This window comes from Schistosoma haematobium, chromosome 2, assembly GCF_000699445.3.
Source record: "Schistosoma haematobium chromosome 2, whole genome shotgun sequence".
Taxonomy (NCBI): Eukaryota; Metazoa; Platyhelminthes; class Trematoda; order Strigeidida; family Schistosomatidae; genus Schistosoma; species Schistosoma haematobium.
Genome location: NC_067197.1, coordinates 5,206,320 through 5,223,509, shown reverse-complemented (window position 1 = coordinate 5,223,509; position 17,190 = coordinate 5,206,320). Strand labels below are relative to the sequence as shown.

The window sequence follows — 17,190 nt, the reverse complement described above, 5'->3', positions numbered from 1 at the left end:
GCGCGAGACTGAAGACCCTGGGTTCGAATCCCGTGGGGTGCGGGATTGTGGATGTGCACTGCTGAGAAGTCCCATAATAGGACGAAACGGCCGTCCAGCACTTCCAGGTTTTCAATGGCGGTTTAACATCAATCGGTTCATGATTTCAATCAAAAGAATACTTTCAATATATCTTAAAGAGATTACCTAACATGTTATGCAACATTAAAAGCATACACTGTGCTTCAATCGGAAAGTATTTAAGTAGTATTTGTAGCAGCAATGTAACATTTAATAGTTGAGTTTCTGAGTCAATTAAAGCTAGACCACCATAGAAAACCTGGAAGCACTGGACGGCTATTTCATGGTGTAATATTTACTTATAATATAAACACATACTGTAATGTAAATTGAAAAATCAGTGTAATTCCAAACTAAGCAACACTAACCTACTTTATATTTAATATGGCCTACACAGAAATGTAAACAGTTATTCATTGACTTATATTGATTACTAGACACCGTATATGTTTTGAGTAGAGAAATATCAATACAGTGAATTGTTAAGAAGAAATATCATCATTAAGATAAATTGAACGACAATGTTTATTATATCTGATCTAGGATCATGATTAATCGATTATTAATGAATGTAAATTTACTGTATCATATAGTTATTTTGTATCATTAACATATTTGATCATCTATTGTTTTTATGAATTCAGCTGTATGATAAATAATCCATATATAAATATTTAATTTGCGTGTATTCATTTCATTTATCACCGGGTATAATATACAAACTTACAAATAACGCATAGAAATGATGGGATTTCAGTGTTAGAGCTAAACAAGAGAGAGAGAGACCAAGGGCGAGGGAGAGAGAGAGAGGAAGATAGAGAGAGAGAGAGAGAGAGAGAGAGAGAGAAAGGATATCTGAAAATTCCTGAAATGTGTACTTTACACTTGCATTTAATCAAACAAAGAGAGATGTAAACTTAGTTATAAGACTGAAATAGTAATTCAACTATCTTATTCTCCTTAATTTAAACACTTCATTCACAATATTCTTGTTTTGTTTATTGGGAAAGAAAAAACAAACAAAGAAACAAACAGAATTAATGAATGAATTGCGTGTTTCGTTGTTTCATTTAAAGTTAAGATCTATGACTTTTAGTGCAGATAGGAAGTAGTGTGATGAGGATATAGATAATGTAAGGTTATTATTATTATTTTTTTAGTTGTATATCATAAATTGACATTTAGTTATACAGTCATTGAAAACTATGAAGTAATGGTAAACTGTTAGTATGGGATTATCCATCAGTACAGATCTATAACCCAGGACTTTCTAACTTACCTGCTCCCATTTTATTTCTAGATCACTTAGTATCTATCTGTTACCTTACTGCAATCAATTCACTGTACCTCATAATTATCATAAAAGAGACTTTTTTTAAAATGATGGATAAGAGACATAAGTAACAATAAAAACAATATGGAAATAAGTATCGATTTCATTTGTCTTTGACTGGATATTTTCCAAATGGACTTTTTTCTTCCTATTTCACTTTAAAGACTCATTAACTGGACATATCAATATCTCATTGGTGATGTTGCTTTGATAATTAATAATGAAAGACTTTTCTAATATAACTCTACAGTATATTGAATAATATTTAATCTTCTTTAAGTAGAAAACAAGATTTTCATTTGAGTACCTTCCAGGTATGTTTGAGTAAGAGATTAGTTTAATTGATTAGATGTAGTTGAACTTGATCAATCCTTATTAATGGATCATTCGATTGTTTGCAATTTAAACATTTGACATGACATTTGAAGATCTTATTTACAATATTAAACTGATCATAGATGAATATTTCTGACAATATCCTGTACTAGAATGTAATATCTATTTATTGTATTCTGATTTTCATTAGTGTATCCCTTCTAATTAGTGCTCATTAATAATACGACTGATTGTTGATTTATTTGTATCCATATTAACGTCATCTTTTGTTATCTCATGGACATTAGAGATTAAAGGATTTATCGTCCTGAATATTGATAGTAATAATAATAAATATTTGTATTAGTGTAACTCTATGTATAGGTGTGTGTGTGTGTGTATGTTTAAAAACTATACAAACCTATTCTCGTGCTCAATTGCATGGAACACTGATTTTTTTGTTCTCTTCAGTTCACATTATTATTACAAATTTAAATCTAATGGACCATAAACAAACTTCTTTTTTTCTTCTTTCTTTCTTTCTTCCATAAGCTCTACTTAAATACCCTTGTACATTCTCCCTCTTACCTAATCACCCACTCATTTTTTGCCTAATTCGGTTGTTTCTTTTTGTCTAAAAATACAAGTGTCCAATTTTATTTCGTTCTGTTCTTTTTCCAAAAAAAGAAAGAAAAAAAGAAAAAAAGAAAGAAAAACCTATTTTATTATGATTTTTATTTCGTTTATATTCTTCCATTTATTACTACCGATTCTTGTTTATCTTAATGTGTTTTTTTCTCGTTCTACAAAAGAAAAACAACTTTCATTTTATTCTCGATCATCTTTTTTTTTAGCTCTTTCATTCTCTCTCTCTCTCTCCCTCTTGCTCGCTCGATGTCTTTCTTTCTTGTTCATTCCAAACACCATTCACTATACATTAAATGTATGTTCGTGCATACACGAACATACATCTTATATACTTTAATACGTGCTATAGAGTTAGCGGTACACTAAGTTCACTTTCACCCAATCCGTTTCTTCTTTCTTTCTGTTTTGTTTATTTTTAATGTGTTTTCTCTTGAGTTATTTTGTTTCGTAGTGACTGAGTGAGTGAATGAATGAGTTTTCTTATCCCATTCTCTATTGAATTTAATTATCAAGCAATGAAGCGTATGGGAGTGTTTTTGACAGAATTGAAAAGAGAAAAAAAACTGAGCAGAAACAATCAAAACATTAATAATAATGACTCGAAATCGATTTTTCCCCCTCTCCCATTTTACTTGAATTAATTATTCATTTACTTATGTGCGTCTATTTATATTGTAATGTATTCATAGAATATATAATAATAATAATAAATAGACGTGAATGAGCCGGGGGCGGGGGTATATAAAGTGAATTACAGTTATAATAAGTGCTCAGAAGTAAACTAAGAGAATATGAGATACAATTTAGAGTTCAGTAAGAGTGAAGTTGAAAGTTAACTCAACGAATTATTTTATTTAGTTTGAAAGTTCCATTATTGTTATTATTATTATTTAATTTGGAAAATACTTGACAATAGCTGACTTATACTACTTGTAGTAGTAGTAATAGTACTGTCCACATTATTACTACTTTAAATACTACTCATGATGTATAAAAACAAGTAGTACTTGATTAATTGATGATTTGAGCTATTTGTATATATACAATGTTTACTGTATACAGTTAGGTAGGGCAAACATGAAGAACACAAACAAAACACCTATTTTGTTTGCCTTAGGCAATAATTCATAATGATAAATATTTTATCTACTTTCTTACGATTCACGTTTGTCATCTTTCAAACAATAAGATACTTGAAGAAAGAAGTGAAGAGAAAAAAATCTATGATGAATTTCTCGGAAAAAATTACTTCATGGGATAATTTTGGTCAACCTAAAGTAAACTACTGAATGATCTTGACCGCTTAGATTATTTTAGCCAATTTGAAGTTAAGAAAGATAAACGAAGGATTTCTAGTATAGGGGTTGTGGAGATTATTAAATTTTTGATTGAGATCATGAACCAATTGATGTTAGGCCACCATTAAAAACCTGGAGGCATTGGACGGCCGTTTCGTCCCATTGTGGGACTCCTCAGCAGTGCGCATCCACAATCCCGATCGCGGGATTCGAACCCAGAGCCCTCAGTCTCGCGCGCGAATGCTTAACCTACTGGACTACTGAGCCGGCACCCAATGGTGTTAACGTCTATACTGATAATCATTATGAGTTCATTTTGAAGAAACTAAATGAAATGAAACACTTTGTGAAAGATCCCGCGAGCGGGATCGTGGATGTGCACTGCTGAGGAGTCCCACAATAGGACGAAACGGCCGTTCAGTGCTTCCAGATTTTCAATTGTGGTGGTCTAACATCAATCGGACCATGATCTCAATCAAAAACAAAGGATTTGTTATTGCTAGGACTTGGGATTAGTACAAAGATTTTAAAATTATTGCATAATAGTTTATGTTAATCTATGATAAGAATCCTGACATTTATTTCTAATTGTGATTTTCAACTCTATTTTGATATTTACAGTATGACTGTGAAGTCGACTACTTTATCTTGATTGGTTCGGGAATATAATTTAGGTTAACCGTTTTTTGAATAAATGATTGTAGATTTTTTCATCAGTAGTAGTAGTAATAGTTATAGTAACAGAAGGAGTAAGTGAATGGATAAACCTATTGGTAAGGTTAAAAACTAGGATTGACAGTGGTTCTTAAGATATATCGCTTGAGTAAGAAGTATGGTTTGAAAAAGTTAGATGTTGTTAAAATATAACCACAATTTATGAAGTCTTTATGTTTTTGATGGAGTTTTGTTCTCTGAGCTGAATGGTTTGGTCGTGGGTCTTTCATCGTTCTTCTGAACAACATCATCAGCAACACAAACCTCAGATAGAAGTGAAGAGTTCAAATTTCTCCACATATGGTTCACAGCTTGTGCTGTACACCTCGATGTTGATTGATTCTTGTTGACCTTAAACCTGTCATTGTTTACTCATTTGTTTTGGTTGTGTCTCTCATTGGTTTGATTTTTGTCCCTATTTTTGTGCATAATTTTCAGAGAACAAAACCACCAAAATCATCCACCTTTTTTATTTTCAAAATAAATAAATAGCATACAATGATTGATCCCATCCTAGTTAGTTTCTCTTTTAACAGACCGATCTATAGAAATTATGTAATGCTAATCACTTCGTATATAGTAAGATTAAGCTACTTTTTAACTAATGTATACTATATCTACGTATATACCAAGGGAATTGTTGTTTCTTTCCGTCATTTATCTCCACGACCAAACCATCTAACTCAGAGAACAAAACTCCATCGAAATCATCCACCTGAGATACACAGGATGTGAATTTCCTGGAGTTCTAGTAAAAAACCATGACCAATGATGTTCATTCCGTGTCGGGTGTGAGACAGTTATTGAATTCAGACAAGGGATGAAAGGTTGCGCAAGATCATGGATCGATCGAAGTTGCACATCAACACGGATATTGGCTCAGTGGTTTATAGGTTAAGCATCTGTGCGCCAGACTGAACGTCCTGGGTTCGAGGTCCATGAGCGGCGTCGTAGATGCGCACCGCTAAGGAATTCCATTCTAAGACTAAACGGCCGTCAATACTTCTAGGTTTAGATAGATTCCTGACTTCAATTGTGAAAATACTACAATCTCCACAAATCCACATACTGTAAAGAATATTACATTGGTATATTTTCTTTAATTCGAGTTTATAGCTGTTTGACTCTTATCAGTTTGGAGTACAACTAGCGACTATTTTGTGTTCTGTTATTCGAAACAATTTCATTATCTTTTTAGACAAAACAGTAATTCAGTTGATAGTATAATCATTTATTATTCTGTTCTTCGTTAAAGCTGTAAATGGTTATTCATGATTGCTATTGAGGAAATGTAGGTTATTTAGCTTTACAAACCGCAATATCGACTGACAAAAACATCATCTAAATATATTTTAGCATTTGAAGTAATAGAATAATAGCTTTACTAATATTTGCTTATAATACTACTATTTTCATTATTAATTATTAGTAGTGTTTGGCGATAGTTGACAGACAACACTATACCTGAGTTTCACTCTGGTTAATATTTACTAGTAAGAGACAATTGATGCTCTCTTCAATGTCTATATTTAGGTCTAGGGTTTCCTGTTGACTAATGCTAACACCCTTGCATCCCAACATGATGAATGTGGTATCGAGTCACTTAAACGAATAGCCACATTGTAACTTGACCAATAATATTTCATTAACAAAACCTGGAGGAGGGACGCAAACATACGTTTGGTAACTATACACCGATCGATGCAAATAAGTAGTAATTGTAGTCTGGTGAACGAGAATTCAGGTGGAGGAAACCAACTTATTCGTTGACTCAAAATTACAGGGTGCCTTCGTTAAATAGGAAAATCATACGTTAAGTGCATTATGTGGACGCCTTCCTTCAACTGTATTTTATTTATTTCAATTCTGTTGTTATTACAGTTGCTCTTTGTTTCCTTCAATTCGATCTCTCTGAATCTTCTATTGGCCGGCATTCTTCTTTCGATTAGTACATCACACTACTTATATCTGTCAACATAAGTAGTATACACCACGGTAGTAGTAGTAGTAGTAGTAGTAGTAGTAGTAGTAGTAGTAGTATTCAAATTTGACAATTAAATATTCTAAACTATTTGTCTTAATTTCAATACATAAAGCAAATATGTTAATAGTGTATCCTTTACCAATATATTGGATTATAATTACTAACCGTTCGATTACTTTATTCAGTAGATGAAATTTATTTATAACTAATATACCAATAAAATTTTTCATCTACATTTCCTGTACACATTTTTTTGTCAATGGTATGGTGTATACAAATTGCTGATCGTTGTTTTCGGTCGATATTATCATTGCTACTAGGCTACCATCCTTTATTATTATTGTCATTCTAGATTCCTTCCATTGTTTGTCATTCCTCCTTTAATCTTTACTTTTTTTCCCTACTGTCTCCATTTCTCATTTCTTGTTTTGACAGCGATGTATGTTCACATGTGTATGTGTATATATAAATGTACATACACTCAGTAGTAGTCCATATAGTTTCGTATCCACACACACACACGCACACACACACATATATATATATATATTATATAGGACAATGTACTACATACATGCGCAAACTATGTATATATGTAGCAAATACATACACAATACCACACACTACATACATATACCCTATGAACCATTATAAATACCAACAGTATATAAAGCGATTTTTGACAAAATCAGGAAATGAATATTGTTTTAAAACTCGCTTTTCCTAAAGTCCTTTTATTCTAATCATTTTGACAATTGTCATTTTGGAAATTATTATTACCATTATTATTAAGCATAAAACTAGAATATCTATATAGACTATATTCTTTCCTATGTAGATATATGTATAAAACATACATATATATGTATGTATATATGGGGACATTTGATAATCAGAGTATGGACAGCAGCACGTATTCTCTCTCCGTTTCTTTTTTTACAATGTTTTTATACATACATATATTTATGTATGTCCATTGACGTCTGTTCACATAGCCCGACAATATATATATATCTGATTATCATTCGCTTTGATCTTTAATTTGATTAGTTTTTTTTTGTGATTTATGGTAATACTCAGAATAATGACAACAATACTATTAACGATAACAACAAAACAATATATGTAATGCTACATTCATACTTCCGCCTGCTTTTTTTGTCTATCTGAAAACAATTTAGAATTCTTCCCCTTTACTTGGAAGTGTTGGAAGTCGGCGGTCACCGGATGCAGATGATCGGACTAGTCCTAATGGCGGTGGAAATACATGTCACCGTAATGGAGCATCTGGGTGTGGAAACTCCAACAATCGTGGTAGTGGTGGTGGAGGTTGTGATGGAAATGGAGGAGGTGGTGGGGATGGCAGCGGCGGCGGCGGTGGTGGTGGTGACCGTGGACGGTCATCTGACAATTCTGGTGGGGGTGGACGTACTGCTTCTGGTACAACAATTTCCAACACTCAACATATTGCTGATCATAGTTTGGTTCGCCAAACTCATAATCATCATCCACATTCACTCAATCACATGTCACAAAATTTATCTCAGTCCAATACACCAATGTCTCGTAGTCATGGTAATGCCAGTCAAGATATGAACAGTGAAGCGGGTATGTTGAAATGTTATTTATCTGATTGTATGTTTTGTACATTTCTTTTTTTAAATAAAATAAAAGTAACATTTACTGCGTTCTTCCTCATGTATATAATAACGTCCAATAAATAGATAAATACTTAACTTGCAGAGATATTTTATTTTTACTAGTTCATGGTAATTCTTCTAGGAATACCATTGAGTAGTTGTTGTTTGTGAGGTAGTAGTGTAGTGAAGGAGAACACGGGTTGGGACAACTGAATTATACTTAGCACGACACTACAGAGTTACTTGGTAAAATAGAAAAACCATACTATAACACTTAATTTGCAAAATGTTCAATAATTATCTCGAACTTCATTGTTCATGCATTTCTATACTAATTGCTTTCTATTCCCGTTCTTCCTTTCTTAATCTTCCCAATCTTCTGCTGCCAGACATTACATTCCTGACTCGCGTTATATACTACTTATGTCAATATAAGTAGCACGCACCATAGTAGTACTGACAAGTTTATTTCAATAGTACAATTCCATTTATTTTGTAATTTCAAGATTTTAAACACTTATACTAATACGTAGAAGGAGACTATCATTTCTTGAGGTATCTGAAAAAGAAACTGGATTCATAGTGATCTTGTCGACTTGAGGTCATGATTGCGGAGTTCATATGACAACTGTTTGATATTAGTTATATATTGACCTTTTTAATGAGTACTTTATAGTTCATATACCTAGCAACAGAAACTGTTAAGACAAAATATTTATTTTTAACATCAATCTATTTTAACTCTCTCCTTATGATTTAAGATTTTAATCCGGTAACTATCATTTTAAATGTCAATATCTTAACTCCTACCAAACTACACAATCCAGACAACTACTAACATGTTCAATGGGTAATATATGCATTACATTCCACTGTTAGTTTTTTTGTTTTTTTTCATCATTCCATCTTTTCTTCTTTTTTTTTATAAACATAAACAAACATATACCTTTATAGGTGATGGAATTGATAACTCAATTGGATCGGGGGAAAATTTTGATGAATTCGATTTAGAAGAAAAATCAATAAAACGTCAGAAAAAACGTGGTATTTTCCCTAAAGCTGCTACAAATATTATGCGAGCTTGGCTATTTCAACATCTATCAGTAAGTATGGATATATGTGTGTATGTATGCGCGCGTGTGTGTATGTGAGTAGATGTGTAATCTAACTATAACATTACTAAACATAATAAGAACTTACTTACGCCGGTTACTCCTCGTGAAGGAGCATAGACCGCTCACCAGCACTCTTCATCCAAACCTGTAATAGGTAATCCTTTCCAGCTCTTTCCAGTTGTTACTCATCATTTTCATATCTGATTCTAATGTGTTCTTTGGCCTTCCACATTTCCACTTTCCTTCAGGATTCCAAGTTAGGGCTTGTCTCGTGATTCAGTTTGATGATTTGCGTAATGTATGTCTTATCCATTTCCATCATCTTTTCCTAAGAAGTACTTAATCTAAACAAGAATCATAATTATCAGTATGATCAATTTAAGGTTTGACTTGATCTGTTCTGATGAATTGACCATTGAATTAATTATAATAAATAAATTTATAATATCCTAATCAATAGAAGGTTAGATGTTTTGATATTCTTTAATGTTGTGTAAATCATTTCTTTAATAAATCAATATAATGATCCAATTAAATGAACATAAACAGAATCATTGTAGGTCAATTAGATTTATCATTAATTTCTTTTCAGTATAATGATACGAGTTTAGAAATGGAATGTTATACATAAGTTATGTCATTATGCAGTATAAACAACAATTGATTTTAGATAAATTCAATAAATAAGAATGGAATGAAAAGTGAATCTTCATCGACTGAGATGGTTGGGCCACGGGTTACGTATGCCTGAACACCGATTACCACGACGTGCAATGCTAACCGGTGTTCGGGATGGTTGGAAGAAATTAAGGGACGACCAAACAAAAACGTGGCATCAGTGCTTGAAGACACTAACTTCTAGTCTGAGCCATGTTGGTAGATGCAGACTACTTGCTTGGGGTCCGAGTGACTATCGTAACCATTGGTTGGAGACTGTGTGTGACATGGCTCAGAACCAATCACAATGGCGTTGGTGTATACACTCTCTGTCTTCCCTTAAACTAAGAGATTAAAATCGCTTCATATTTATCTTTCTACCAACTACTTCTTTCTTCCTGTACTATATCCTTATTGCAATCTTTCTTTTACATATTACCACCTCTGAATTAACTACTTTTATGAATCCAGTGCCCATCTTGTTGTGTTAATGAGGTATAGCAACTTGGACCGATGCATATATGTGCCTGGTCCTACGTTGTAGCTGACTGACTGACTGTTTATAATGAAAAAAGTGTGGAATATGATGTCATACAAGTGGTTAATCAAATCAAGGTTAATATCCAAGATAAAGTTAGACGCATAAATCTTTTGATAACAATGATCTTATCAGATTGTAGTATTTTCATAGTTGAAGTCACGATTCTATCTAGCCTAGACCACAAAATTGAAAACCTGGAAGCACCGAACGGCTGTTTTGTCCTAATATGGGACTCCATAACAGTGCATATTCACAACCACTCAAGTGGGACTGGAACCCTGGACCTTCGGTTTGACAGAGGAGACTATTGAGCCGGCCGATATCCGACGTTGTTAATGTCTAACTTAAGTCGATCCATGACAATTTCTTGAAAGGAAAGTCATCGAAAATTTTGTAGTAAAATACATAGTTGTTTTCCTTCTAGCTTGGTAACATCTCAATAGTGTTCACCTAATATGTCCATATTGATTTCATCGAATTCACATAGTTTGACTGTTAACAGTTACTCGAGTATATTTTCAACTTCAGTGTATGTATAAGATAAACAAATATCTTTAGTTTAAAATAAAATTTTCTTTAAAAATACATGATCACTTAAAAAGTGTAAAATACCGGAAGTAAACCATACCATATGATTTCATCTACATAATCATTGAAAGTCACTAGTGAATCTCAGACTGTTCTTTCACTTGAGTTAGGAATTCATTAACTATGGAATTATAATCATCCTATCACACTGTCAGAGCAAAGAACACAAGTGATACCCATAATCTTTAGTCACAATTAGTTTCTAATGAAACACAATCTTTATCCAATGATATAGATTGGTCATTATGTTTTTGTTTTCATTTACTTGCCACCAATGCTTTCCGACAAAAACCATTCCCCATATAACCACTCAGTTTGATGAAATTAATAAAATAAACATTTTTTACTGAAAAAATAATCAGACTACTTATAATAATTTATGAGTAGGCTATCATTAACTAGACATTGATACTTCATGAATAATATTAAAATCTGAAAATTATTTTTATCACCTATTAAATAATACTATTTAGAAATTGGGAAGTTATTGGACAACTATTTCATTTTAGTTCAGAGGCTTTTCCGTGGTGTACAAACTTCCAAGCTATACATATAATCTATCATTTTCAACTTCAAATCAGATCAATCATGTTGGAATTGTGATATATAGAATTGTCACTGATAATGATATTGAATAATTGTCATTTTATTTCATCAGGCACAAATTATTGGATTTAAATGATGTTGTACTTACCGCAGTACAGAGATTACGTAAGATCTGAGGTACCTTACAATAAAATAAAGTGACCATATTCAGTACTCATTTGGTTCTATTGGTCTTCCATTAGGGAGATTTATAAATTGAGAAGCCGTACTTTCCTTTTTGTTTTAGAAAATAACTTTATTGCTGATCATCATTATTAAACGTAAATTGTTTTCTAAAAATGTTTTCTTCTAAAACTAGCATCCTTATCCATCGGAAGAACAAAAAAAGCAATTAGCTACAGATACTGGTTTAACAATTCTACAAGTAAATAACTGGTAAGCAATCGTATATATATATGTGTTTTGTGTTTATATGAATGTGTGTAGAAGCGGCTGAATCCATTTTTTGCTAGTTTCCAACAAAGAAAGCGATATATCTAAGTTCATTGATCTCTAAGTTGTTGTAAAAATTTCAATTTGTGTTTGACACACTGAACTTGTTTATCTTATCGAACTAATAATCTCAATCAAATTGTGTTGAACTGGGACAGTGTTACTGTTTAACTTATGTAGTCTTACTCGGAAGCTACACCATTAAATAACTATCTAGTCTCACTCACTCCACCTAGTAGCCAGGCTGTTTTGCTTTAATAACTTACTTTGGAAACAGTTGAATTTTTACCAAAAGTTTCTTACTTAAATGTAAATAGAATAAGGTGGAAACAAGGACAAAATTAATAAAGATTCTGCAAGTACTTCTTCCATTTCATCTATTGATTAATTAGTATTAATCATCCTTGAGTTTGATGAGTTACTATGAACAATTCAACGTCTAGTGACCATATTTTCCATGTCGAAAAACGTCTAGCTGAACAGACTGATTCAACTAAAGTTCATTGTTATTTCCTTGACCTTACACGTGTCTTTTTGATTGATAATACTGCTGAAAGAACTCTATCTGATTACTAGTTTAAATGACTTGACATGTCAGGGCATTATTTATTAACGTTAGGATGATTAAATAGTGTTAATCTATAAGAATTCCTTCGTTAAGTTTTCATATTAGTTGACACTTATCAGCAAAGTGATTCTAACTTAATCTTTAATATGATTTAAGTTTGAATTTCATAGGAAGTATGTTAATCATATGCTCACTAGTGACTGACATCAAGAGGCATTTCCTGGAGTTCTAATGAGAAGTCCTAACTAATGGAGTTCAACCGGGTCAATTGTGAGATAGTAACTCACTGATGACAATGTTGGATAGTGGCTCAAATTCGTGGATTAGTTGCAGTTAGATAATGACACTGTTGGATGCCGACTAGCTCAGTGGTCTAGTGGTTAAGCCCTCACTCGTGAGACCGATAGGTCCTGGGTTCGAATCTCGCGTGGCTGGATTGTGGATATACATTGCTGAGGAATCCCACAATGGGATGAAACAGCCATCCAGTGCTTCCAGGTTTTCCATGGTAATCTAACTTCAATTAACTCATGATCTCAGCTATTAAAATGATTATTAGTTTTAAAAAAATATAACAGATTGTTTATTTAAAAGAGAATACAATAACAATATTGTATCTATCATTAGTATTAATCATTATGCTAATATTTCTCATTTCATATTTATTTACATTTGTCTAAGATTTTTTTCAGTATCTAGTACAGATATTATTTTGTTTGTATATGCAAATAACCTAAATTCTAAAAAGGAATGATATTCAGCCTTTAGGCAATAGAATGACATGTATATATATAAGTAGTATTTCTAGGACTAACAATAATATAATAAATATGAATAACTGTTATTGCATAATAATAATAACAAAAAAAAAGAGATTAAAACCCCTTCGTTTCTCAATTGATTTAATGTTTATTTACTCTGTTTAAATTTCCTTTCATCTATCCCCTACCCACCCCTTTTGTTCACATCTTGAGGGCATAGCAACAATAAAAAGGTGGATACTATGGTCTCTTTTAAAATTTAAAATATTTCCTGACTTTGAGGATTAATTTTTGTTATTTAAAATAATTAAAGAAATGGAAAATGAGGCAATTTTTCAACAAAAAAAAAGAACAAAGAATTAAGATAACAATAATGAAATGTTTGAGGAGAGACTGTAGAGAAAGAAGAGGGCGGAGAGTGAATAAAAGCCATATGAATTTATTTGTGATGAAAAAGATAAGGAGGCTGATAATCAGTAATTCTAGAAAAAAAAGGTACAAATAGGGAAATAACTAATTCTAATTGATAGTTCATTTATATCACAGACTGACCTTAATTAGACAACCATTGGAAACCAAGATGTACTGGATAGCTGTTTAGTCCCAGTGCACACTTAAAAACCCACTGGGGATTGAACCAAAGATATTTCATTTTCTATTGACTAATTTTGAAAGGCGATTCTCAAATCTCTAGCGTGAAGCGGTGACGAAGAGGACACAACTATGACAAGTATGAAGCCAATTTCCACCAATCCCATTGGAAGATTGTTATATATTATTGATAATTATTCGAAGTAATAAATATAAGCCATCTGATACCAACTCAGTTGGTTCACGGTTAAGGACTCTGTGAAAGCCTTGAAAGATTTTATGTTTGAACTCTGGTTGATAAAAGATATAATTTTAATGTCAATTTCCAGGTATAGGTGCTGCGCGACTTCTTACTCGAACTCCTCAATACTTCACGATATAGAAGTAGGTTGGGAAAAGCTACAAAATAGTAGGTTAATTGAAAATCGACCATTCAGTTTATTCTGATATGTATCTAATCAGAGTGTTGCATAGTCAAGACTACTAAGTACTTATTTATACTTGATTTATTTTGTCGGTTGTACCATGATAACTATGAGTTGACAAAGTTATTGAAAAATATTTATTTGGTTTCTACGTGTTTTTTTCTCTAAATAGGTTTATTAATGCTCGACGACGTATTGTTCAACCAATGATTGATCAATCAAATCGAGCCGGTAAGTACTGTACACTACTTGATTAGAATGTCTTATCAGTATAGGGTTGTGGAGATTTTTGAGTTTAGATTAACATCATGAATGGATTGATTTTAAACCATCATTAAAAACCAGGAAGCACTGGAAGGCCGTTTCGTCCCAATATAGGACTCCTCAGCAATGTGCATCGACGGTCCCATACTGCTAAGGAGTCCCATACTTGGACGAAAAGACCATTCAGTGCTTCCAGATGTCCAATGGTGGTCTAACTTAGATTGAATGGTGGATTCAACTGCTAATTAAATTTAATAAATATGCCAATGTGATGATTGCATATTGTCCTCTTACTATAAAGGAAATGATATTTGAAATAATTAGTTCTTTACTCTCCAAACTATTCATACTCTAATCGGTTTCATTGATTCTCAATTTATACTAACTCCCTGTTGATTAGCTGAAAAAGTGGCTATAAATTCATAATGTTACTTTGATATCACTTTTGATTAAATTCTATATTATGGTTATGTTTAACCATTCACAGAAACCGGATTGTTAGTAAAATAGATCACTCTAATTGCATGGAGTTCAAAGGTTAAATAACTTACCGAGGAAAAAAGGTCTATTTTCACCTACAATAAATATGTTTACCTGCATGAACATCAGACATACTGAACGTGAATATCGTGATAGTCTTCAGTTATTCAATTAATCTTTAAGTTTATTGAGCATTCAGTGAATTTGGGGATAGTTTTATAAAGACAGATTTAATTTATAGGCCACATTTATCATAGAGTAACATCAGTAAGGGGAGTAATATTGAAAATTAGGGAGACTTGGACAATGATTTCGACCTAATATGAATGTTCTTAGTACTATATGTCATTGATACTAATAGCGATCAAATTCACACCTTATAAGTTACATGACCAGCAGGTTGAAAATCAGAGAAAATATAAAAGAAGTTTTGAAATAGAAAATTCTTCTAGTTAGTTTCTTATGTCTTGGTTACTTACTTACGCCTGTTACTCCTCATCGAGGAGCATAGGCCACCAACTAGCATTCTCTATCCAACTATGTCCTGGGCAATCTTTTCCAGCTGCTATTAATCTTTTTGATATCTGCTTCCAATTCTCGACTCAGTGTGTTTTTTGAAATTCCTCTTTTCCGTTTCCCTTCAGGAATCCAAGTTAGCACTCGCCTCATTATGTAGTTTGATGATTTCTGTAATGTATATCCTATTCACCTCTGTCGTCTTTTCCTAATTTCCTCTTCATCAGGAAGCTCGTTTGTTCTCTCATATAGCAGGTTATTACTGATGGTATTCGACTAACGGACATTGAGTATATTGTGGACATAATTGTTTATAAATGCTTGTTTATATACACACACACACGTGCGTGCACAGAGGGAAAGAGACGAATAGAACCGTAGTCTTAAAATGAGCCACCAATTATTAAAATGCTATAAAACAGTTGCTAATGTCCAATTTAAGATATGGTTTACTGATTTCCTTCTTACACTTAGTTTTTTGTGTTATTGTACACTGGAATAACATTAGGTTGACTGAGATTATTAAAAAAAATATTTCTTATCTATTTTTAATTATGTAATTTGATCATCAGTTAATTTTTTTTAAAATTTTTCGTTGCCTGGTCATTTGTTTGTATCCAATATGTGTCTAGCCACAATGTATTTTGTACATGTAAGGATTGTGTATATTGCTATGTATTTATTGATACTGTGACATATTAGAGTGGATCTAAAGAAACGATGACCCCCCTTTCACATAATATATATATATATTCCAATAAGACTACCTATTCATTATTACTTATTGTGCAATTATTATTATTATTATTATTTCTAGTGTCCTCTAATTATACATACATTTATTAAATTTCATTAATTACAAATTAATAGGACCACATGGCTATCCCCCCGATGCTGCTGGATGTTTACCTTATATGGATAATCAACATTTTGCTGCCTATGGTCGTCCAGGTGGGTAGTAACATAAAATGGATTAAATTTAATATATATTTATTAGGATAGGAATTTTATGGAGATTATTTAATTTAAATTTATTTTTCATTCATGCTATGGTAGCATTTCAAAAGCCAATGGAAATATTTACAACACTGGTAAACACCTATATATTTAACTGTTATTCAGATGACGATGATCGCGTTATGTGATTGATAGTACTGGAAAAATGTGAATCACTGAAAACTCACTTACACATTAGCGGGTCTGAATGTTCTAGGTCCGACTCTGTATAAGACGATACAGAATCCACATAGTTTTACAGACTGTATAACTAAAATCGAACATGTGTTCATTGCTAACCACCCTTTGGGTTTAAATAGCTATGTAGTTAATATGTTAGTTTATTGTGTAGTTTGTTGGTACCATTTGAAAAAAGGATTGACCAGTTCTTCCACTGAATCGAGATCATTAATAAGAATTAAACTAAATCACTCATCATGTACTTGGTTAAGAACCATACATTAGGTGATAGGACTAATAATACTGCCTGGTTGTCCAAACAGAAATAAATGGAGTGTGATGGAATTAATGTCTGAAAGTTAAACACCTTAACCAATAGGCCACCGCCCAGGGATTACTTAAATATCATCTATGCTCTACTCTAAAACCTACGAATGACGTGGTATATCAATCACTTGATTATCGAATAATTATCCTA

At 32.4% G+C, this 17,190-nt stretch overlaps 1 protein-coding gene across 1 annotated transcript in view; it reads left to right on the top strand.

Moving 5' to 3' along the window:
* Positions 1–17,190, top strand: part of MEIS2 (Homeobox protein Meis2) — an 83,878-nt gene that overhangs the window by 59,477 nt on the left and 7,211 nt on the right. Inside the window, exons 7-11 of the mRNA XM_051214170.1 lie at positions 7,534–7,960; positions 8,947–9,095; positions 11,798–11,874; positions 14,449–14,507; positions 16,407–16,487. Of these exons, the coding sequence (XP_051067321.1) occupies positions 7,534–7,960; positions 8,947–9,095; positions 11,798–11,874; positions 14,449–14,507; positions 16,407–16,487 (793 nt within the window). The remainder of the gene's footprint in view (positions 1–7,533; positions 7,961–8,946; positions 9,096–11,797; positions 11,875–14,448; positions 14,508–16,406; positions 16,488–17,190) is intronic.